Source organism: Liolophura sinensis, chromosome 9 (genome assembly GCF_032854445.1).
Source record: "Liolophura sinensis isolate JHLJ2023 chromosome 9, CUHK_Ljap_v2, whole genome shotgun sequence".
In the NCBI taxonomy this organism is placed as follows: Eukaryota; Metazoa; Mollusca; class Polyplacophora; order Chitonida; family Chitonidae; genus Liolophura; species Liolophura sinensis.
Genome location: NC_088303.1, coordinates 23,506,222 through 23,530,367, shown reverse-complemented (window position 1 = coordinate 23,530,367; position 24,146 = coordinate 23,506,222). Strand labels below are relative to the sequence as shown.

The 24,146-nt window shown below is 39.1% G+C and overlaps 1 protein-coding gene across 3 annotated transcripts; it reads right to left on the bottom strand.

The window, feature by feature from the left end:
• Positions 1 to 3,764: 3,764 nt before the first annotated feature.
• LOC135474766 (E3 ubiquitin-protein ligase MIB2-like) lies at positions 3,765 to 22,113 on the bottom strand. 3 transcript variants are annotated; one of them, XM_064754358.1, is made up of 17 exons: positions 21,991 to 22,113; positions 18,648 to 18,966; positions 17,579 to 17,750; positions 15,488 to 15,594; positions 14,704 to 14,904; positions 14,204 to 14,343; positions 13,567 to 13,674; positions 12,228 to 12,332; positions 11,703 to 11,886; positions 10,679 to 10,815; positions 9,715 to 9,863; positions 9,009 to 9,165; positions 8,038 to 8,192; positions 7,370 to 7,496; positions 6,391 to 6,493; positions 4,842 to 4,951; positions 3,765 to 4,362 (listed from the first exon to the last, which is right to left on the bottom strand). In XM_064754358.1, the coding sequence occupies exons 2-17, from the start codon at positions 18,868 to 18,870 to the stop codon at positions 4,174 to 4,176; spliced, it is 2,367 nt and encodes a 788-aa protein (XP_064610428.1). In that variant the 5' UTR covers positions 18,871 to 18,966; positions 21,991 to 22,113; the 3' UTR covers positions 3,765 to 4,173. The 3 variants fall into 3 exon arrangements, with proteins under 3 accessions (XP_064610428.1, XP_064610430.1, XP_064610429.1); XM_064754360.1 differs by having other exon boundaries at positions 18,648 to 18,982; positions 21,991 to 22,019; XM_064754359.1 differs by lacking the exon at positions 21,991 to 22,113 and having other exon boundaries at positions 18,648 to 19,022.
• Between the last annotated feature and the right edge of the window lie 2,033 nt (positions 22,114 to 24,146).

Here is a 24,146-nt window from a genome sequence, read left to right as displayed (position 1 = left end):
AATCCTGAATGTGTTGGTTGATGCTTCGTATCTCCACAAAGGTGTGGCTCTTCCGTTAGACATTTTCCAAATAATTCCCCATGAGCAAATTCCTGGGTTTCCCTGAAGTCATGGAAAAAATGGTTTATTCTCAACAAAATGTATATATGTACATTTCAAACTTGTCCATGTGAACGTCATGCCAAGCTTTCGAGTGGCCTAGTTATCAGAGCCAGAAAGTCGGGAGACATGGATCAAACCCCGTATGGTCATACCAACGACTTCCTTTACTTGGCGCTACTCTCTGGTAGCATGGATAGAGGAGCGAAACGAGTCAAACCAAGGAAACCGGATTGGTTGGCACGTTGTCAGTACAATGTGGCTGGGTGGGGTGTCACGTTTGATGTCTTAGGAATGTTACTGCAGAACTTCAGCAGCATGGACTCCTCGTGCCACAAAAAGACAGTATATGTACACACACCTAATGACTTCTCATCGTCATACGACTAAAAAATTGAGTACGACGTAAACCCTCATGCATGCGCACATACATGCCTATTTAGGAGGGAAACAGGTTTGCCAAATGGTAAACTAAAGGGTTGAGGTGTACAGCAGGCGATAAGATGCCAGGCTGGGGTCGCTGGATCGAAACAGGTGATAGTCTTTAGCACCATGCGTGTTGTATCAAAGAAGTGTAATCCCTGTTAATGATAGTTCTGTTAAGTAAACCTCCTCTGGAAATGCCTATATCCAGTGAATCCTAGATCTCATGATTGGATCTGGTGTCTGAGCGTTAGGGTTTTGGACGGAGTGAAACAAAGTGTTAGGTTCAGTGACCGGGAGGTGTTGTGGGGTGACTGAGACTGTGTTGTATTCAGTGACAGGAAGGTGTCCTGTTAGGTGTCTTGGGGCAGCGTTGGGTTTAGTGACTGGGAGAGTTCCTGGGAGTCTTGGGGTTCCTGGGAGTTTCTGAGACTGCGAGAACTGTCATGTTGAGTTTTTTTTTTCCTAATTCTGTTCCAGCCATTGTGCTACATGTCGTGTAATTTGCTATACTGTTCAAATATTTACATGAACAAACCCAGACTGAGGTAAATTTACGAGGCAGTATTTCACCTGGAAACATGTATAGGCTACACATACAACGTGCAGGGACACAAGATAACGTTTTCTTGTTTTCTGCTGTTCGGGGTTTTTTTAGTTTTGTTTTTTCCCTTTTTTTTTTGTTCTTGTCAAGATTACCAATGTGAAAGTTTTGGGTATGACCAAATTCGGGATTCAACACCGGATTTACCGCACACTAACTACCAAACGGTAAACACAAGACATTTTGAACACAAAATAGATACATTTGTGTGCATAATAAAGAAAATATATTTGAAAAGCAATCCATCCCTGAAACCGTACAAACACGACACCCACAGCCAGATGAACCCCATGTAGGCCTGGATCTAGATAGCCCTACCTTTGCCAATACCCAGGTACTTAACAAAGGTAGGCCTACATGCTTAACAAGCAATGAAATCCCGCGAACACGTGGACGAAAAGCCAAATGGAAAAAACACGCAAATTATTATTTATATTAGCGGTATATATTTCTTCCTAATAAACAGGAGCTTATTTTATAGGCCTATTTGTGATTCATTTTAAACACTTATCAAAAACGGACTGATGATCACCTTTTCTGATTGAATGGTTGTTTCCAAGAAACCACGTGCTCCTCATAACATGAATGTATAAATCATCACAACCAGCTGTCTGACAGATTACATGGCTCAGGCTTGATCGATCACACTTGTATGTAACACTTTAGTATTAGTCGATGTTTAAGATGACCATATCAAACAGTACTGGAGGGCTACACATCGTTGACAACTTTCAACTAATAGACGACAGATTGGCTCTGGCTAGCGTTTTCAGCAATTCACGTTCTTTCGTTTCCAAGTACTTATTCCTGTAGAGAAGATCTTCAAATGAAAACCTGTTGGGCGGGACCAAGCAAACCGTTACATATATTGATTGACAAGTAAGTCTGGCGCGGCAAGCGTCAGATTGAACTTTAACACAATCAAGGTGTTTTGTGGGTGATTGGTAGATTACAAAAGTGAAACACACGAGTAAAAGGGTATAGCGTTATTTATATATGAGCCAGTCAGTCGTCTAAACCGGATAGAGTCTATTATCAAACATCATGCCGAATGAACTCTATCCTATGCTTAGCAGAATGCTCGATGCTATCATTATCACCTTGTGTGTAGCTAAGATCATTGTCAAAGCACAGGTACTTCGTCATTCATGATCGAGCCACAAGGCCACAATCAAATAATTTTTGTAACACTTTTGTAACCACTATCAAAACACTTCACAGCTATAGTTTAAACAACAAAAGGTTATTAAAATCAAAGCATGTTAATATAACAAAGGTCAGAATCAAATTATGGTTATCACAAATCATTTCTAGGTAATACTATAAAGGCTGCCAACAAATGTTTATAACACGTCATCACTAGTTTATGTAACAAAACCACCATGAAGGCATGTTTATAACACGTCAACACTATGCAGCAAAAACCACCACGAGGGGTATGTTTATAACACGTCTTCACTAGTCTATGTGTGGCCAAAACCACCATGAAGGCATGTTTATAACATGTCAACACTAGTCCGTGTGGCCAAAACCACAATGAAGGCCTGTTGCAACATCTCAACACTAGTCTATGTGGCCAAAACCACCATGAAGGCCTGTTGCAAATCTCAACACTAGTCCATGTGGCCAAAACCACCATTAAGGACTGTTGCAGCATCTCAGCACTAATCTATGTGACCAAAACCATCAGTAAGACAATGTTCACAACACCTTAACACTAGCCTATGTGGCCAAAACAACATAGAGGGCAAGTTTACAACACGTCAACACATATAACATTTTACATCAGCTAGTAAGATCACTACTAGGGTTTTCATAACATGGCATTTCTAATCCATATAGCAATGACCACCAGCAAGACATGTTTATATCGCGTCTTCTCAATAGTTCATATAGCAATATAATACAAGACAAAGACCACCGCCAAAACTATGCCTATATATCAAAGTATGTTTATAGCATGTTTTTTTTTTTATATAAAAGCGACCATAGTCAAAGTATGATTATAGCATGTCTGTTTATACAACGAGTGAGTGAGTGCTTGGGGTTTAACGTCGTACTCAACAATTTTTCAGTCATATGACGACGAAGGAATCATTAGGGTGCATGCACGTGTAATGTGCCTCCTTGTTGCAGGACGGATTTCCACCGCTCTTTTATTTAGTGCTGCATCACTGAGACGACTTACCGAAGGCAAGTATGCCGCCCCGCCCGAGCCATTATACTGATACGGGTCAACCAGTCGTTGCACTATCCCCTTCATGCTGAACGCCAAGCGAGGAAGTTACAACTTCCTCTTTTAAAGTCTTAGGTGTGACTCGACCCAGGATTGATCCTGGATCTACCGGTCCCGAGTTTATACAACGAGGACTTTATGGAAAGTCAGCACACGTATCACCAAACACAAAATAGCATCCGTATAATAACAGGAAATTTATATAACTGATATATATATATATATATATATATATATATATATATATATATATATATATATATATATATATATATATATATATATATATATATATATATATATACATATATATATATATATATATATATATATATATATATATATATATATATATATATATATATATATATATGAAAACAATCCTATACATAACTTCTCTGTATAGACAAAGCCACTAGCAATGCATGCACATGACACTTTTCAATTAGCATGTGCATGCATGACACCACATGTGCAAGCATGATCATAAACCATTTCTGGTATTCTAGATAAATACAGAATGATTAAAATATTCCACGGTATATATGCTATGTAAATATGACCACAACCAATTAAGTGTCAATTAAGTAACCAATTAACACTTCGCTGATATAATGTGTAAGTATGACAAAAATCAAAGCATGCCTATTACCCTTTAATGATGATCTTTCAAAGTCGAAACTCATATCTTCAATAATTATCATGGCATCGTGTGAGAATCGAAGGAGAGCCATCAATGTAATAGTGTACGTATAAAAACATATGGAGTCCTACAGACTCTCAATCGCATTGTGGCCAGACGACACCACTTTTACTTTTTGTGACAAGATTCAGCAGAGCGGCGTATTGCGTCTCTTATGCGTGGGTCGTTGATCAAGTCCATGGGGGTCTTGCCCTGGTGGTTACGGTGTGTGAGGCTGGCCCCATGCTGTACCAGGTAACAGGCGATATCAGCTCCAGTCTGACTCTCATTCTGGGTCATGTTCAGCTCAGTTCGGATCTGAAAGACACAGACGTGTGCACTTATATGCTTTGCCTACTCATTGCTAAAATTTACATTATTGCCCTTAGCTAGATGAACTGCTTTGTGGCATGCTGTACATACTATACATTATCACCTAAGTAGGCAGTTTGCTGTATTCTAGATGGTATATGCAGCTTGCAGTTGGTAGTGTATACACAACCATCGTTCGTGAGGAATTCAGCTTGACAAGTGGTCATTCGTTTAAACACAAATACAAACATCAGACATCGTACACAAACGTAAAATTCGAGTAAATTGATCAAAATGCTGTCCATAAGCAGAACTAATAAGGATGATATTTGAAGGTGGGGAGGTCTGCAGCAACCTGTGAATGATCGTGGGTTTCCGCCGGGCTCTGCCCGGTTTCCTCCCATCATAATGCTGCTGGCCGTCGTAAGATGAATAACGTGTGCATTGAAATTGCCAGTGTGATTAACTGATCTTTCGATACTTACTGCTTTGAGTATGGGTATGGCTGTTTCAATCTCCGTGGTAAAGTGGTGCCTCATTAGGGCCATGTGTAAACAAGTGTCACCGTCTTGATCTTCAGCAGTCAAGTCAGCGCCTGCACACAAGTAATGATAAGACACGAAACCTGGCAAGATCCAGCACAGAATCCTACAGACTGCGACAAATAATTGTTTACCGATGCACAATGCGTCACACAAAACAAAATGATTCACTACGACATACGGAACAGAAATCAACAATAAAACTTGAAGACTAGGAAAAGTCAATGCTGTGATACATAAGAACCTGGGCCCGATGTCTGATACAAGCTACAAAACCAAACAAGAGGGTTGGTATGACTGTTGCGCATTGCAAGTTAGCGTGACCATTACGTTGGAAAACAAAAAGGTTGGATAATGTAACCTCAACACATTACATACTACCGACACCTTTGCCTTAGAAAACAAGACGGTTAAGTAGTGTTGTATAACCTTCACCATGCATTCACAAGCTAGCAAGACCCTTACCTTTACCAAACAAGAGGGTTACGTAGTGCAGTCGAAAGGAATGACTTTGATTTATAGCAAACAGTATGGATATAGTATTTACATGTCTTGAATTTGAGAAACGAAGAGTTCATTTTAATATATCTACTGCTGCATGCATTCGCATTAAATCAGTCACTTGCCTACTATTTAACTGAATACTCGGTTTATTAATATCCATCACCTATCGGATCAACGGGTCGGTTATTTGTGTCTTTTAGATAAAGACATTAAACATAGCTACATATGCGAAGTGACTGGCTTGATAAAATGAAGATACAGAGAGGCATGACCTTGTAGTACAGATACAGTACTCGTATCTCTTATCTGGAGATCAGAAGGAGGCTCAGCAGAGGTATGACCTTGTAGTACAGATATAGTACTCGTATCTCTTACGTTGTAGTCAGATGGAGGCTCAGAAGAGGTATGACCTTGTGGTAAAGATATAGGGCCTAGCACTCGTATCTCTTACTTTCTAGTCAGGAGGTACAGGAGACGTATGACCTTGAAGTAAACAGTATAGATATTACTCGTTTCTGTTATGTTTGGGCCAGAAGGAGGTTCACAAAAGGTATGGCATTGAAGCATACAGTATAGATAGTACTCGTATGTCTTACCTTGAGATCAGATGGAGGCTCAGAGGAGGTATGACCTTGAAGTATATAGTATAGATAGTACTCGTATCCATACTTTGGGGTCAGGAGGTACAAGAGACATATGACCTTGAAGTAAATAGTATAGATATTACTCTTATCTGTTATACTTGAGCGAGAAGGAGGTTCAGAAGAGGTATGACATTGAAGTATACGGCATAGATGGTATTCGTATCACTTACCTTTGGATCAGAAGGGGGTACACAAGAGCTATGACCTTGAAGTAAACAGTGCAGATATAGTTCGCGCACCTCTTACCTTTGGGTCAGAAGGAGCTACACAAGAGGTATGACCTTGACGCGAGGTTTGACCTTGACCCATAGTAATGGCATACTCATAGTAGGCCCATCTATTACCTTTGCTAACAAGAAGTGTTACAACATCAGAGTATCCTTGAGACACGGCCAACAAGAGTGGTGTAGCTCGTTGGTTATTTCGGCTGTTGATGTCCGCTTGACCCTGACGAATAAACATTCAACAACGATAGATACCGACTTGTTTTCATCTTTTAATATACCGGTATTCATTTACAGGAATCTTCACTCGAGTTCTGGATAGTCTGGAAATAACATTTACTTGCAGTCTTATTTATTTTACAAATTTTATTCGTACGATAGAAAAAAGGACAATGATGTGCTAAACCCGCAGGGCAAAGTGTTATGATATTTACACGTATGCTATGTTATTGGAGTTTAATTGATGTGTATACACGGTAAGTATGCACAGTGGAGTACACATTAGGAATGTGTTTTTCGTTTCACATGTTAGTTATTTTATATTGTATGTACGCACTGCTGCAAAATGACATTTATGTCAAGCGTACACTTGCATGCAGATGAGAATCCAAATCAACTCTGATACTGAAAAGTCTTTCTCATAAAAAGTTTTACCCATTCCATTTTAGTTTCTCTTCGATGTAACTCGAAGTTAGGTAAGCACACATCAATTTCAAAGTAGATAATTTAAAATATCAATATTTAGGGATGTATCAGCAAATTGTACAAGATTAATGATAGGTTATGAAGTGTTCGTGTAATGGCAATTGATTGTGAAGATAATTTATCTATACACTGTACAAGTCATTTATTTAATTAGCAGACATTGTGTTCAAGATATTTCATTTCTGGACAACGGTCAGGAAAACCAACAACCAGCGTATATACCTGACCAACCTCCTGACTCCATTTTCGGACACAAGTGTTTTTGTGTCCGGCAAAATCATACGAAGACTGATATTCCAGTATATATACATGAGACACTAAAATAATATAAAGCCATTTAACGTTTTTATAGACTACAAATAATTTCATTATCTTTAGTGGTTTTGGTACTTACTACGGTGAGCAACGTCTCACAGATTTCTTTGTGGTCATTAAAAGCAGCCAGATGCAGGGCAGTAAACCCATCTTCTTTCTTGACGTCAACAATTTGCCGACTTTTTTTCAGGATCTCCTTTGTTGCTCTGCCCCAAAAAAGACAGTTAATAGACATTTATTATTTCATAATACCGTGTGTCTTATCAAAAATTATCTGTTTCTTCCACATACAGAATATAAATATGTTGTCCACTTCCTGCAGTCTATCCATACATGGGGAGCAATCGGACAATTAAATAACATTTTATTTCAGTCCCAGTCCAAAAGTCTGAAAACACCAGAGGCAATTCACCGTATAAGAAGAAGGATTATCACCGTGGTATGTATAATAAGGTATACTTATAACAATTCTATCCTTCTGGCTCTGTCCTTCAAAGCTATTTTCAGTATTTCCCTCATTATGACAGCAAAGGTTCCACATTCAAATCTAGATATCTACTATAACGGGGAGGTTTACCTTGTCATTTTGAGGCGCAGCACCTGCTTTCATGCCATGTTACCATGGGTATCTGTTATGCTCAACTTTAATATTTTAAAACTGTGTAACATATCTTCGTATGGCGATACCAGTTCTAAGAAATTAAAATATTTTATCAAGAGAAGAATGAGTAGGACTCATTTACTCACAAGTTACTCCCCTTCAATGCTGCTTGGTGTAGAGGATTAAATCCTCTGTTGTTTTGGATGGTGAAGTCGATTCCTGGATAGTTCACGAGCAGTTCTATGATCTCGTCGTTCTCTCTCCCGATGGCATCGTGAAGTGCTGTATCGCCATAAGTATCCTGATAAAAAGATATAAAAGTACAACCCCTAAATATACATATATTTTCTCTTTTTACCAGAGCAAATCTTAACAAACAATTAAGATATCAAATTTTATATATAACATTGTCTGGGTCTAGTGTGGACACCTTTTCCAAGCATACGTATTTGTATACTTATTTTATTTTATTTCATTTGATACTTTACACCCTGCTAAATAATATTTCACTTATATATGTTTTATATTTATGTCAGGAGCATTTGTGGAGGAAATATTCATATTGGTTACATATGATTCATTTTTGCTTGGTGTTTAACGCCGTGCTAAAGAATGTTTCACTTATATGACGGTGGTTAAGGCACTGGATGAAGGAACCTAGAGTGCTTGGAGTAAACCCCCGCCATTCCCTAGATACCTGACAAACTTCATTAAAGCCCTAGCAGAAATAGCGAAACCTGGATTCGTACATGCGACTTCAATAGCCAAGGGCACAAAAGTCTCAAGCCAGCGCTTTAAACATCTGAGTCCGTGTTGCTAATCACCAGTGTTGAGAGATTTTAAAGCCACTGGGATATTTTCAAAATTTAACTGCATTCATACACCCATCGAAAGAACAGAAACCAAATGATTAGTACACACAGTGAACCTGTAATGGAATAAAGGCGTTATTTCTCAAAAAGTCTTCAAGTAAACAGGTCGGATAAGAAAATACCCGCGACATGCAACAGGAACAAATGTGGGTTGCCTCACATGATCTCAGCAATGCGTACAACGTGTTTGTCGAAATAAAATAAAGATAATAACAACCTCACCATACTGTAATAGACCACTGTACCTGAATGTTGGCATTGCACTTATGTTTTAATAGAACTTTCACACACTGTGGGTGTTTTTTGTTGACTGCCATGTGGAGAGCAGTGGCGTGTCTCTTGTTTTGGACATTGACATCAGCGCCCTTTTTGAGTAGAAGCTCCACTATTTCTGAGAAATTTCTGTCAATAACCAAGAAAATACAGGTCTACATTGATCAAATGTGGCCAAAAATATGTTGCTTATTTTGGGGCATCTGGCCTGCAGTTCCTCCAGCTGAGCAATGGTGTCACACGTTCGCATGCAGTTCCATTTGGTGTTAAGGTAACACATGATTTAATCTTCACTGGTCTCTGGCCACTTTCCTCCACCCATAAACATGCCCGATGTCATAAAAATGAAAAAGTGCAGTGGTGAATCCAAGCAAATGAATAAATAGAATATAATTTTGATATACTGAAATTAGATTAACATTCAATAAACTGCTTCTGAAACTGCCAAAGAGGACAATGCTATTCCCAGTTTACTGACACTTCATCAACTTTAATGAAGAACATTACATTATCGAACCATTATTTGCCACGAGTCTGTCGATCACATAATAAAAAACCTGTATAAGATGTAAAAATGTGTGAGATATGAAGCTGTGCGTGCAACATTTGAAGGCGCACGCAACATTTGAAGGCATGTGTGAGATTCGAAAGTGCGTGTAAGACGATGGCACTTCATACTTGTAGGCGGAAAGGTGGAGAGGCGTATCCCCGTCTTGGTCTTGCACGTTCGTCTTAGCACCAGCCGTCAACAATATCTGAACGATGTCCATGTGACCCTCATGACAGGCCACCTGTAGAGCAGTCAGATTGGAACTCGTCTGATCCACCTGACCAACACCAACCACACCAACAGGAGAGGAAATAAAAAATGCAATCGCAAAAATCAGTATCTTTGCATCTTTGAATTTTATATGCCAGCAACCAATATGTTATCAATGAATGTTTAGGGTACATTCCGCATTTTGATAGACAAAGAAAACTTGCTCAGGACAAATTAAAACGCAGATCTTTTCATAGTTTCTTTTAACTTGTCGCCTCTATGTTCAGCTCTCTATAAAATCAATTATAATCAGTACTAAAATTTCCTTCAGTCAATGACAAGTAACACCACAAGCTCTTACACATGGATATGTTGAACGTCTGTATTGACATCACTGACTTGGCTGATGTCACAATTGTTCGAAAACAAGAGAGATATTGGATAATAGGCGGAACCCAGTATGTTTGACGGAATGAGAACAGCTATCTAAACTCGATTCTAAACTCTGCTTCTGATACTGCCATGTTCGAAACTGTTTTCAAGTCTTGGTATAATATAACTTTAATAAATAAAATTTATTTTATCTTGAATGTAATTTTATAGGATCCTGTATTGTCAACACACGATTATTAAAACTTATTAAATTATTAATTATTAAAACAAAGCAATTATTCTTTGTCCAATTTAGCTTATACCGTGGGTAGATACATGTATGTATTATTTTTCTGCGACATACAACCCACCCCAATGGGCATTCAACTTCAGCATCTCCAGGTAGAAGAAGTCTTTCTCCCTTTTAAGAACAGTATATACGCCTGCCTCTCATTAGGATGCTACTATACAACTGGAAGAAAAGTTCTACATTTTATCTCTAGATCTCACGTTTTCAGGGAACTTGGCGACGAACTCACGGACGGCCTCTGTGTTACCTTTAGCAGCCTCTTTTACTAGCCGCTCCGGAGCAGGTGCAAGCGTTGTGAAAACGCTTTTCATGACCTTCAGTATTGTTTTCAGTGCACCTACACATACAACAGTAGACATATACGCCCTGAATTATAGGACTGTTGTATTTCAGCTAGGTTTCAGTATTAAGTAATCAACGGTTATTTTTACAATCATATCCATTTAACACTTTCTCGCCCAGTATGAGTAAAGTGTTGTGTTATCATCTTGAACTTCAAAAAGGCTTATATATCACCCTATAATGCAAACCAAACAGCATAGCAAGATTTGAAAACAAAAACACATTGGTGGTTAGCTAGGCACACACCATAAGCTTTGCGCAAGGAACTGTTGTCCTCGAGAAAAATGCTTATTGTGACTGGAAAATGCAAAACACGTATCCAAATATATGTAAACAGGCAACTCTAGCAGGATTTGTGGAACGTCAGCCGAAAATGTAAAACCATATCAGCGATTGATTACAGTGGTCTGTGACCTTTCACACAGACATGATGTGTTCATTTTTCAGCCACAAGAGAGTGGCTAAATTCGTTGTAGCCATGTTACTCAGTGATGGGGTACGGAAAAATACGGTGTCAGTAACCCCCACACAGCCTCGGCTGCATTATACGAAAATATACACTTCCCCTTTCGTGACCGTTGCTGTGCAGTGAAAAAGTACACTATTTCGTCTGATGTGGGATATCACCATTTAGCGTACTAATTTAGTCAGAGGTGGGAATCCGACTCCTGCGCTTTGCCGATTTGCTTGATGCTAAGCAACATACTGCGAATACACGTTTGCAACGAGTATCCAAATTTCCCCTTTATTTGCAGTTTTTCTGCTTTTCTTTCTGGAGGGATAATTATGAGATGGAGAAGGAGGAAACTGTTTGCTTGGAAGTGGCCATTTAACAGTGACTTTCTTCCTAACAATATCTACAGAATTATACAAAGCGCAAACCTGTATCGTCGTCGTCGTCGTCGTCGTCGTCGTCGTTGCCGCCTAAGGTATTGTTGATTTCCTCGGCGCCTGGTCGCACCAGAATGCAGCATGACGGGTTGAAGGTCCACACTTGTCCTTGAACCTTGACACGGAGGTCACCTGTGTCATACACTTTTACCACGCGCCCCTCCTTGTTCAATGTCTACAATGACAAGGATTATACGGTTGAGGAAAGATGGTGTCGGACTTTAGATAAAGAAGGTGCATATGTATCAAGTACATAAAAAGAAAGGTTAAAATAGAGTTTTTTACGCCATCATCAGTTCCTGCCTCCTATCACTGTGTACACAGTGACCATGGCGTTATTCAAGTCTTCTTACCATGACGTACACCCGTCGGACTGACCGTCAAAATCATCCACACATGCATGGAGAAAGCCTATAATGATCGCTGTTCTACAGCTTGACAGCTAGCAATAATATTAACTTTAAAGTTTCAAGAATATGTAAAACAATGAGCTTTTTTCAAGGTAAATTTTCTCACTGATCTCATCACTTCAATCCATCCTCCATGGCCCTCCTGTTCGTTCTTCACTTTCTCCACATCATCTAATATGCGAACCACGTCATTCACGGAGAACGACTGCACCTATAGCCACAAAAAGTCATATGCAGAGGTATACAATCTTCTGAGTATGTATGTATGTATGTATGTATGTATGTATATATGTATGTATGTATGTATGTATGAATGTATGCTTGGGGTTTAACGTCATACTAAGTAACATTTCAGTCATATGACGACGAGGAGTCATTGGGAGTGTGTACATATATTGGGTCTTGTTGAGGGAGGGCGAATCCTTGCCGCCAAAGTGCTTCCTTCACTGACGTATCATGTTGAAGAGACCAGACATGACACCCCACCTCGTCACATTACACTGACACCGGACAAACTAGTCATGTTTCCTTGCTCTAACCTCTTACATCTGAGCAAGTATCATTTTTGAAGTCTTTGATATGAACCGACCCGGTTCTGATCCCGACTTCGAGGCGGACGCTCTAACCATTAGGTCACCGAAGCGATCTAATGCTCTTAGTCCTGCTTATATAACTAAGGTTGAAGGTAAATGATACCCTCAAATATATGAATGCATGCGTTTATCGATTTTCATGTTAAATGGCGTACCGAACATAGCAATATTGAAGCCATGTGGACATAGAATGTTTCAGTGTAATCACGCCAGAGAAAGGTGCATGAAACTTTCTGCCAGGCAATGCTTTTACTAATGTGTCATGATTATACTAATAGAACTTTCCTTCTTCGGTATAGATTGGACATAGCACATGCTTGCCTCAGATCGTTATGTCTTTGTTTGACTGGTGTTTAAGAGGTGGATACCTTCGCAGTGGCGGGTCGAGTCATAACGCCAGCCCATTGCGGTAAGTAAGTCACAAGATTTCCAGCAAATCATCTAAGCAACTTTGAATAGCCAGATCCCAACGTGCCATGGTCTGGTATTAGCTTACGGATTTTCTACTTCAGTATATTCGCAAATTATGTGTGGTTAATGAACGGAAGGTTGAGGTGCTCATCTTCATTGTTTTATAGTTCTGAAATTAAGCGGCCTAAAGCGGCCTAAAACTTCCGGTGAATATAACGCTTTGTTCTGATACATCAAGGAACATGGCAGATGACTCATTGTGACTAAAATCCTCCCGATACCAACCTGTACCACCGATACACTGCACCGATGAGTGCTTCCTATATAAATGTTATGAAATTCTCATCCTGCAGCACCTAGTGCCTTCAAGTACATTACATATCCGTTCAATGAACAACTTCACTACAACGACCTGAGTGTTGTCACATTCATTCTATATACCTTTGTCAAAGTTTCTGGATGCAACCACCATCTGGTTAGTCCCTCATAACGCACTATAACATCCCCTTGAGTGCTCACATCATGAACAGTGCCTATCTTACCAATGTACTGAAAAAAGTAAGAGTATCCGGTTTATATGCACTGCAATGGCAACAATCTATAGTACCGTTGCATTGTAAAGGACTTGACATCTCACTGTTATGTACCCAGAAGCTTAATTAATTCTTGTAAATACACAATGCACTTTGTCAGGAGGTTAAAAATTACACACTATTAGCAAATATTTCACGAACATTAGACGCATTCGAACGTCTTCTCGTGCTAACGGAAACGTTACATTGCAGATGTACTGAAGTTCCATTGCAGACGTACTTGTATAATACGAAATTACCGTTCTTACGAACTGAAGTCAAAGCAAAAAGTTACAGTGCGAATATGCTAAAATGACAAGAAGTTACAGTACAAACGTACTTATGTAATATGAAATGACCGATATTATGAACTAATATCAAAACAAAAAGTTTTACAGTGCAGATGTGCTAAAATGCCTTATACATGTAGCCACATGGCAGGTGAAACATTATAGATGAAATGACGACAGCTCACATTGTACCATATGCCGTAAAACAGAACTTACACTAGCCATCCTTGGATTCCAGGCACCGTGACCTTCTTGCATAGATTGGAAACGGTCCTTACCCAGTTCAACTTTGACCTTTTCACCGACCTTAAACTCCCGTGGTATTCCACTAGACGGGGCTACTTCTGCCGTGTGATCTGCACAAATCATTCATTTGTCTATTCATTTAACTTTGACTGATATTACAAGCCAAAGGAGAATATTTGTAGTGGACCGCTTTATCTTAAAATTTTTTTCACCACCATTGTCACTTGATGTAAGTTCTGAAGTCAACATTCTATATAAGAACTTTTTAATATTTATTTATTTGGTTGGGGTCTTGACCAGAAGTATGGTGGGAGGAAACCGTGCAGACCCCGGAGGAAACCCACGACTATAAGAATTATCTTGAATCTTTAAATTTGCACTGGAACCACTTCCCCATACATTTAAAGTGGGTCGCACTGTGTGACAGTACAGAAAACGCAGTTGCTTTGAACATTCACTAATCTGCCCACCTAGCACAGGTAGATGGTCTTTGTAGTAAGACCCCCCCGATTCTTCCTCAGTGTATACCAGGTCCACTTTGCCCTCGTGGCCAACTCTGTATCCGTAAGTGGATCCTGAAGGCCACTTCACCTTCACAGCACTCCTCACGGACGTCAGCCCCCTGGCCCAACACCCTACACTTGTCACTTGTCCTATGTTACCTATGCCACCTTAAATGTACAGCAAAATGCAAATTTGCTTACAGGACAACACCCATGCAGGTACTGAAATAAACAGTCTTACCTTGATAATAAAGGCTTTTACTACACTACAAAATAAAACTATCCAGGTATAAGTACATGCATATCAGTTAAATTTATTTATTTGATTGGTGTTTTAGGCCGTTATCAAGAATATTTGACTTATGCGACGGCGGCCAGCATTAAGATGGGAGGAAACCGTTCATAGCTCGAAGTCAAAGTGTCAAAGTATCAAAATCATAATTCAAGTTGCCAATCCGAGAAATGACGAAGTCAAAATCATTCACTTATTAAGAAATTTGAAAGCGTTTTGTCCTCCGATACAAACGCGTAATAAACCAAATATAACAATTAGGCCGTCTTTAAGCTTCAGATACTAAAATTTAACATCAAAAACGCACTAACAACGAAGTAAATAGTGCCAAAGTAATAAGTGGATTATGTAAATTAGGCACAAAGTTATGCAGTTCCAATTGTTCTCAGTGTTTCTACACAACTCGTTCAGCTATTGTATTCGATTTAATAATTCTCTACAGTGGGACTGTAGACTTACCGTCTTGGTCTCCCCATTCCCAATCTGGACCTCTGACGACCTTGGCCCCTGGAAAGATGCCTTTAGCCTGTATCTCTGTACAGCCTTCCCTTTTAGGCACAGCTTCTCTGGAACAAAAGACATTTAGTTGCTGTAACATAATTAATGAAGACGGACAAATCGAACAGGAAATTTTAATTATGGAACGCGCTGAGAGACGTGCGGGTGGAGATAATTCGCAGTACCTCCCAATGTAGTTTTGGACGGATGGTATCATTGACAGTTATAGATTTCCCTAAAGTAAAACAGATGGCCGATGAAATACCATTAACTCACTCTCATTGTCAGTTTTTATATCTGTAAAACTGATGAAAATACTACATAGCTATTACCCATATATAGGTTATCAGTTGTTCAGCACTTGGATAAGAGGTCTAAACGGGAGAAGGTAGAGCCTTCAGTCCTTGACGCTTGGCTTGAGCTTGTTAAGATCAAGGTCGTGTATGCAATCCACCATATCAATACTAAATGCTTATGTGACAGCCAAGCAAGTTCTGAAGCATCCTGCCTTGCGAAAGATACTTGATGACCTTCAGGCAATGTATGTTATTGTTTCTGCGGACAAAGTCGCTAATAATATTATATTCGTGTGCATTACTACGATATCGGGTTCTTGTGGAGAAGCTTAATGTCACAATAACTGCCGCAACATAAACGTATTCCATAACGACCTAGACACCGGATGAACTATTTAAAAATATCAGACCTTTCTCAAACAGAGGAGTATCGAAGTTCCCATCACGCCGACATACCACAAAAAATGCATAAATCCGAACACAAAGCTCACTTTATTGCGGGGTCAGAAGGCTGTAACACCAAACTTGTATCTACTCCCTTAACGAAAACACTCATTTTTCTTCAATAACGCTTATGTGAAATTAAGGGAAACCATATACCAACAGTGTATATGTATTCAGACGGGTAAAAATTGTGCCTCCTTCTGGCCGACCTATACGTGCTCTCATATGAGTATCACTGTATCAAGAAACTATTAAGGAGTTATTCTTACCAGGCCAGTACTTTCTCATTCACTAAACGGTGTATCGATGATCTGCTGGCTTTAAACAATCCACATATATCAAAGGCTGTGGAAGATATTTACCTACTTCGCTGGATTTAAAGGAAACCACTCTGGTTTCCTCATGGTGCATCTTATCTGACCTATATTTGTACAAATACCAAAATGGTTTATTCTCCCGCAAACATAGACAAGTGATAGTTTCAATTTTGACATTGTAAATTATCCTTGGCGTGTACATATCTCGCCTTGTAGCGTTTGTTAGATCCTGCGTGTTATGTGACGATTTGAATCAACGTCACATGTTAATACTGCAAAAACTAGTGTGTCAAGGTTATTCCCCAAAATGCCTTCACTCGACGTTTCTTAAGTTTTAAAATGAGTTTAATTCTTTGTAAGTAAATATGGACAGAGCGTCCAGAATCTCTGGCGCTCTGCTTCATGATTGTGTCTAATTCCGCGTAACTCGGAGCAAGGGAATGTATTCATCGTGTTGAATTAGATCGCCACGTTGGATATATATAAACAGTTGCAATCAAAGCGCAGCATATTTACATATTTTACAGAGATACATATTTTGTTAGCGGCAACTGATAATCTAACATGGCCCCCGATTTGAACTGATTTCACTTTTTCGCCTAGAACATAACTTGCGTTTTTCCAACATCATTGAAAACCGTTGACTTCTTCTCTTTCATTGATTTCGTGATATTTTCTTAATTCTTTAGTGGCTTGTGTTTTTGGGAATTGGCCTTTCGATTATTGACCTGGAACGTGCTTAGTGGTTGACGGTTGGTATACGAATGTCTGTTTCGATAGATTTTCAACTTCGAAACAGAATTCACGAATTAGGTTTGGAAACTAAACTGGATGCTATGCATAAAATTTCGCGATACTGAAATCTTACCAGTGCTGACACTTCGCGGCAAGACAAACACTGTTTCCTCCGAGTAGCCCAGGAAGACACATCTAACTTTTATACACACTAGAGCATTTGGAAACTGGCATTATCTGAATGCGAATAAAGCACGAACCCTTCAGAAGAGGCTGTGTCAAACCTCCGGAAAGGGTGAGTCAGGTCATGCTTGTCGGCCATGTAGCAAATGGTACACAGATGCGAGTCGGTGCAGACCGTACAGTGCCATCTCATTCCATGGATGACCGGTTCCCCACACGAACCACAGACGATGTTTGGGTGATTGACACCTGCCAGAAAGCGAGACAAACCGGCTTAACAAAACAGGGAGGCCTACAGGATCTTGGGGGAAGGGAGTATCCAGAGCAGGACGCAGCAAAGGATTAAGAGCAGGCCTTGTAGGTCTAAATGTGGTACAGTGAGTTTAGTAATTTATCTCTAAAATCCTACAATATGACATCAATATCTGATGGTGATCATCATCATCATAATGATTCCCTGCAAATTTTTTAAAATTATTTAGACGAATCTAACAAAATCTGAGTATACTGATTCCGTCTTACGACTGCTTTGAATCATGGTGTCTAGAACGATAGCTCTTTGTTCATTGTTACTAGTGTTAGGGAAAGGCTAATTGTAAGCCATCTTTCAATAAAATTAAACCGATCACAACGTGATAGTTAACAAATGGTCACACATAATCTGCGGTCGCTGTGAGTTCAAGTCCAGCTCATGCTGGCTTCCTCTCCGGTTTTAAGTGGAAAGATCTGCGAGCAAGCTGCGGATGGACGTGCGTTTCCTCCGTGCTCTGCCCGGTTTCCACCCACCATAATGCTGGCCGCCGTCGTATAAGTGAAATTTTCTTGAGTACGGCGTAAAACAACAATCAAATAAAAAAATAAAACAGATCACATGTAATCGATGACCAGCACCTTTTCCTAGGACTGATGTGTAAGATGTTAGCATCAGACGACGTGGTTTGATTCCTAGTTCTGCATATCCGCGAATACAACCTGCATGCCGTCCTGACAAAATTTAAACTTAAAATTTTACTCTGTCAGCTGATTTTTCACTATAAAAAGAATAAACCGCACCTAAAACGCCATAATGTACAGAAGATAAAAGTACCGATAAGTAAAAGTATATAAGTAGGTGTGCAAATTCTTCCGTGAAGCGTTAAACCTTACCTGTGGTTGCATTGTCAAAAATACGTAGGTCACACGCTCCGTTCTGCCCTGCACGGTATGTCCCTCTTCCTCCGGAGTCCCAAATTACAGCAGCAGTTTTCTCTGGCAGATTTGTACTTCCGGGCTTACCTATTTCCACCACAATGCCTAAATGACCCTCTCCACCATCCTGGTTGCCGTATGTCCAGTCAGGACCCCGGACAACACGACACCCCACGGACATGACTCTCGGCAGTTAATCACTGGAAGCTTTTGTTGACGTAAATGCCAGGGAAAGACAATTTTCGTTTAATGTTTTCCGAAATCTTCCACTCTTTTCCTGTTAATTAATAGAACTTTATGGACATAAATATTACAATTGATTTAAACAATCAATGGTCATTTCGTCCGAATAAAATTTAAGAAAGTTTTTTGTACTACTACTAGCGAGCAGTCACATAGACTAACCCTAATTCCTCAACCTTTTCGCATATGAAAGAGTAACTTTCGGTGGAATTTATATGCATTTTTAATTTGAGTTTGGAGAAAAAAATTATGTTGGTTAGGTTGGCCAATTTTACACCGAATAGTGCCTTCAGTATAAGCTTGAATAAACACCTTGCAAACATGTGAAAAGGTTTAAGAATTAGAGTACTACATAGAGCTAATGACTTATTACACTGTCGTTGCTGCTCTGGTTTTTCTCTCATCCATAACACTGTCGCTACTCTGGTCTCCATGTTGTGCGTCTTAATTATACTATGGATTGCCCTCACTGAAAGTCATGCAAGTTAAATATAAGTGAACATAACTTACAAAACTTACCAAACCAGACTGAAAATAAAGTCTCTACCCATCCGTTTAAATAAATAAATAAACTATGTCGTGTAGGCCTGAGATGGCATTTAATGTCATTTTAACACTCTCTGTACAATGTAGTTTACATCAGCCCATGTATTGTTAAAATCTAAAACTAACTGCTCCCGATATATGCCTATATAATTGTCTAATGAACTAGTCATCTGAAGGTACATTGAATGCTCCCTGCCTCGCGCAGTCCAGGTATCCGAGCATGTTTTTAGTGTGTTCACCTGTGCCTGGGGGAGACAAGAAGCCACACAGATTCTGTACAGTTCTCCAGCTTTAGAAATATTCACTCTTCATCTATTGTTTATCTTTAGTTTATAGTCCACCATTAGCGTGTGACAAAGTTGAAACATGTACTTTTTCGTCACATTTTTTGGTTTCAACTACGCGCTAAACAGGCCGATCCAGTCCATTATCGGTAGGGGTGATGAATTTGTGTAAACTGAAAATAATTTTGTTCTGAACTGTGTGCGGAATTGAGAGCGAATCTAGTATAGAATGTATTAAATCGATTTGAAAATCTGGTCACTGACAGTTTTAAACTATTTGAATTTATCCGCATGTTGTAGATGAGAAACTCTGGAATATTCCATTATGGAGTTAGGGGTTTAGGGTTTTTGTGTGTTTACATTTTATACAAATGTGCGTAGTTGTGCTTGTGGCTTATGTCTAAATTATAGTTATCAAAATGAGAGAAAAATCTTGTTCTTTAAATGTCTTGATTTATGATAGGTTTGGTTGATGGTATTTGATGAACAATACATGTATTGTCTATACAAGTATTGCATAAAAGTGTGAATTAATTAGCACTCGGTGCATTACTTGATTGTAAAGTTTGGATGTTAACTCTGCAGCAGTGATAAATGCATTTCTATATTCTTAAGCTGAAATTACTCAAACAATTTTACATGAACTGAAATTTTCTAATTACTGTCTGATGTAGTATTTTAATGTGATTCTTAGAGTGACAACTTTGTTCATACTTGTATTGTGCTATATTTATATCGAGACCGTAAAAGGTGTTCAATCAAAGTGCACGTAGTTGTATTTTAAAGTGAACATTAGATTTAGAAACTATCTAGTTTTATTGTGATATTTATAATATTTAAAAATAATTGTTTATTGGTCAATGATATTTAATTCATTTAACGCGTTGCAAATGTGTGTATATTGTGTGTAATTGTCAATACAAATTCTTAATGTGTTTGTTTCTGTGTATTTTTCAGAATACTGAGCTTATCAGATGAAGATAATCTCTGTGTTATCTGACGCTGGAGTCATACCATCGTCGTTGTACGGGAATATACAAGGCCAGCTACTCGTGGAGCTCTTGTCCTGTCTCATGTTATGGACACCGTCACTGTACTGAGCTGTACTGAGGGAGACGAACTGTAACAATGTTTTATTTCTTTGGACAATTGTTTAAGACCTTGTGTCATTCGACAAGTTGAATTAAACCAAAGCATGTTGATAAAGCAAGTTGGTCACGGTGAAATCTTATCTTTCGGTTGCTATACTTCACTCTAGGATGAATCGATCTGTTCTTGACAATACCTAATAACTCCATGGCTTGGTGGAATATGGCAGTTGGCTAGAAGAGCTGGAGACTATGATAGACATGACAGTGTGCAAAATGATCTTTTTGCTTTCCTGAGACTAGTTGATTAATTTTCAAGTGTTATTTCTATGTTTGCCTTTCAATTTTTCTCAAATATACGAAAAATCCCAAATCTGCGTCCCAACAAACCGACATCTCCGAAATCCATCAATATATACTGTATGTGTCATTGAGTAAGACTATTTCATTTTCATTTTCAGCTGAATATACATGTTTTTCAGGCTATCATACTTTCGATTTTAAAGTCTTCGCTGGAGTAAACATTTGGATTATATATCGGTCATATAGATATAGTATTTTCTAGTTTATTTTCACATATTTGTGTTGCTGGAAACCATGTACTTTAATTCTGCCTGCTCGACGGAAAGGTCTATCTTTGACGATGTATACATGTACGTCACGTGTATGACAGCATGCATACCTTAGGAGGTCTATTGGGCTTACTGTCTATGTTCGTGCATGATACATGACGGTCTGGTGACAATATTAAAAATACCAATAACTTCTTTTTATTATTTATGTTAATTTATAACCATTTAAAAACATTCTTCATTATTTGATGACCGTCAAGATCATAGGTGAAGGAAGTCTGAAACAGTCTGAGCCTATGCAGCCGCACAAGTGAGTTCTGTCTACAAAAACTAATTCTCAATCCATTGCGCTTTATTTATAACCTGTTTTTCTCTCTTTTCCTGAAAGTATGCATATGTCATCAGATTATTCTTCAGTTAAAAATAGGTACCTGGATAAACTAAGTTTTAAACTTCTGAAAGTGCCCATAGTCGGCCAACGATATCGAGCCTACATTAGTGGTATCAGAAGCACGAAAAACTATATTTCTGAAATACGAGTATAAGATTACCTAATCTAAATACCTACCTTTTGTTAGGCAACAACCCTTGTCGATGAGTACAGACGGTTACCAAAGCCGTTTCGTCCGTCAGAATGGCAAGGTTAGAATGACACGAGAGCGCCTTTGTCGGTATGTCTACATAATCTTTGGTATTGAAACGAGGCTAGATGACGTAGGCTAACTGTACGTATTTGGAGATGACCTCAACAAAAAGCTTTGTACCTGCCGAAACGAAAAGTAAATCTGCGTCTTCCTAGAAAACCATGACTTTTTTACCACGTTGCATTGAACAATGTGGGCATTAAAAGTACGACTTTAGCGGCCATGGTGCCTCGGTAAAAGTAGAGATTTCGGTGTCCAGTACAAACCGGCTTCCAGTAGACCTTATTCATGGCTTCACAAGTTACAGATCAAAATCCAGTTGTGACTTGGACAACACTATGGCTGTTTGTGATCAATATTGTTCTCTTGCGGACTTTGACACAACTATTATCATGACAGGTACTGCTTTCGGAATACTTCCAGAATGCATCCAGCATTTCATGACTCATTTAATAACCAGATAAACTGTTACATGTGGCTATTGTTTATAAGAAACAGAAACCAGACACAACGTTGTGTATGCCCAAAACTTAAGACGGCTTTACAATAACTCATTGTACACTATGATATATGACCAGAGGGGGTCGTAATTAGCTCCTCTACCTCAGTTTGGCTACTTGCTCGCACCTCATGGAATCAGTTGATACGTTATTTTCTGTTAATTTTATTGGTTCTTACAGCATACAAGTTTAAAGACTCCTTTCCCCACACTGCATGCCATCAGCGGGTCATCCGGCTGCAGAAAATTAGTGAGGTCTTGGACGGACGTAGTTAAAATATGGATGTCAGACGGGTGTAGGACCTTGGCAAAGTCATTTTCCCGAAGCATTACACGGCTCTAAGACATTGACCGCGTTTTAGATAAATGCAGAAGATTGAGGAGGTCATTAATGCAGATTGAAGGGTTCTTCAGCGACTGTTTGATTGATGATGTTTTAGGCAGAAGAAAAGACTTAACAGGGATTGTGTAGCTGTAGAAGACTGATGGAGATTAAAGGTTTTAGGTGACTGTATGGCATAAGCTAGGTCATAGGCAGCTGTAGATTGATGACACGTCTGTGTCATATTAGAAAGATCATAACGGGTTGATAGGAGGTAAGAGGTTAGCAGTGTCTGAGATGGCTGCAGAATATTTCAGAGGTTTCAGATGCCTGAAGGCGATTGGATATATTTCTTAGTTGACTGTTGAAGATTATACATGTCTTTTGGTAGAGGATTAGTCAGGTGGTAGATGGTGATGTTTGGGAAGGTTGAAGGGCAATGGTTAGGAATGTAAAAGTTCTAGTCTTAATCGCAGTTTTACTCCATAATTCAGACATAGGCTCCCACGTTAATCACAGCTTGTACGCCTAAACCATTTATCCACAGGCAAGGCCTAGGCAAGGCCTATGTCATTGTATTCTCTTTATGTATTCTTTGCTTTATTGTAGTTTATCCTACATTCGGAAATCCAACACCTTTAACCTACTTTTTACGTTATGTAGGCCTAATATTCTACCTTTTAGCGGCTGTGAAAAGATTGAAAGATTAAGTCACTTGAAATTACTGAGACTTGGCAAGATAGCGTTCCATGAATCAATTATCTGATAAGTATACAGTGTTGACTATGGTTTGCAGAAACATGTAGGAGAGCTTCTTTGTCAACATTGAAGTACTACAAACATATAATATCTGGTACATGTCACATGGCGGCATGAATTTGTCCTTAGCTGGTACACTGTGGCTGTAAATTAATCAGGCCTTAAAAGCTGCATGTCAGCTTCATGGTATATGTGGCTTTTATGCAGCTGCAAGAGACTTGTGGATTTTCTCCCACTGGATGCAGGAGATAGGTGACGGCAACATCAATTAGCTGACAGCAACACGAGACAGGTGACAGCAACACGAGATAGGTGACGGCAACACGCTAGCTGACAGCAACACGAGATAGGTGACAGCATCACGAGATATGTAACAGCGACACGAGATATAAGTGTCTATAGCTCCTGGAGAATTTTTTATTTGCAACTGTTACAAAAATACACGAGATCATAGACGCCTGAAATCTAGTAATTTCTCTACGGGTTCTTGAGAATGATAT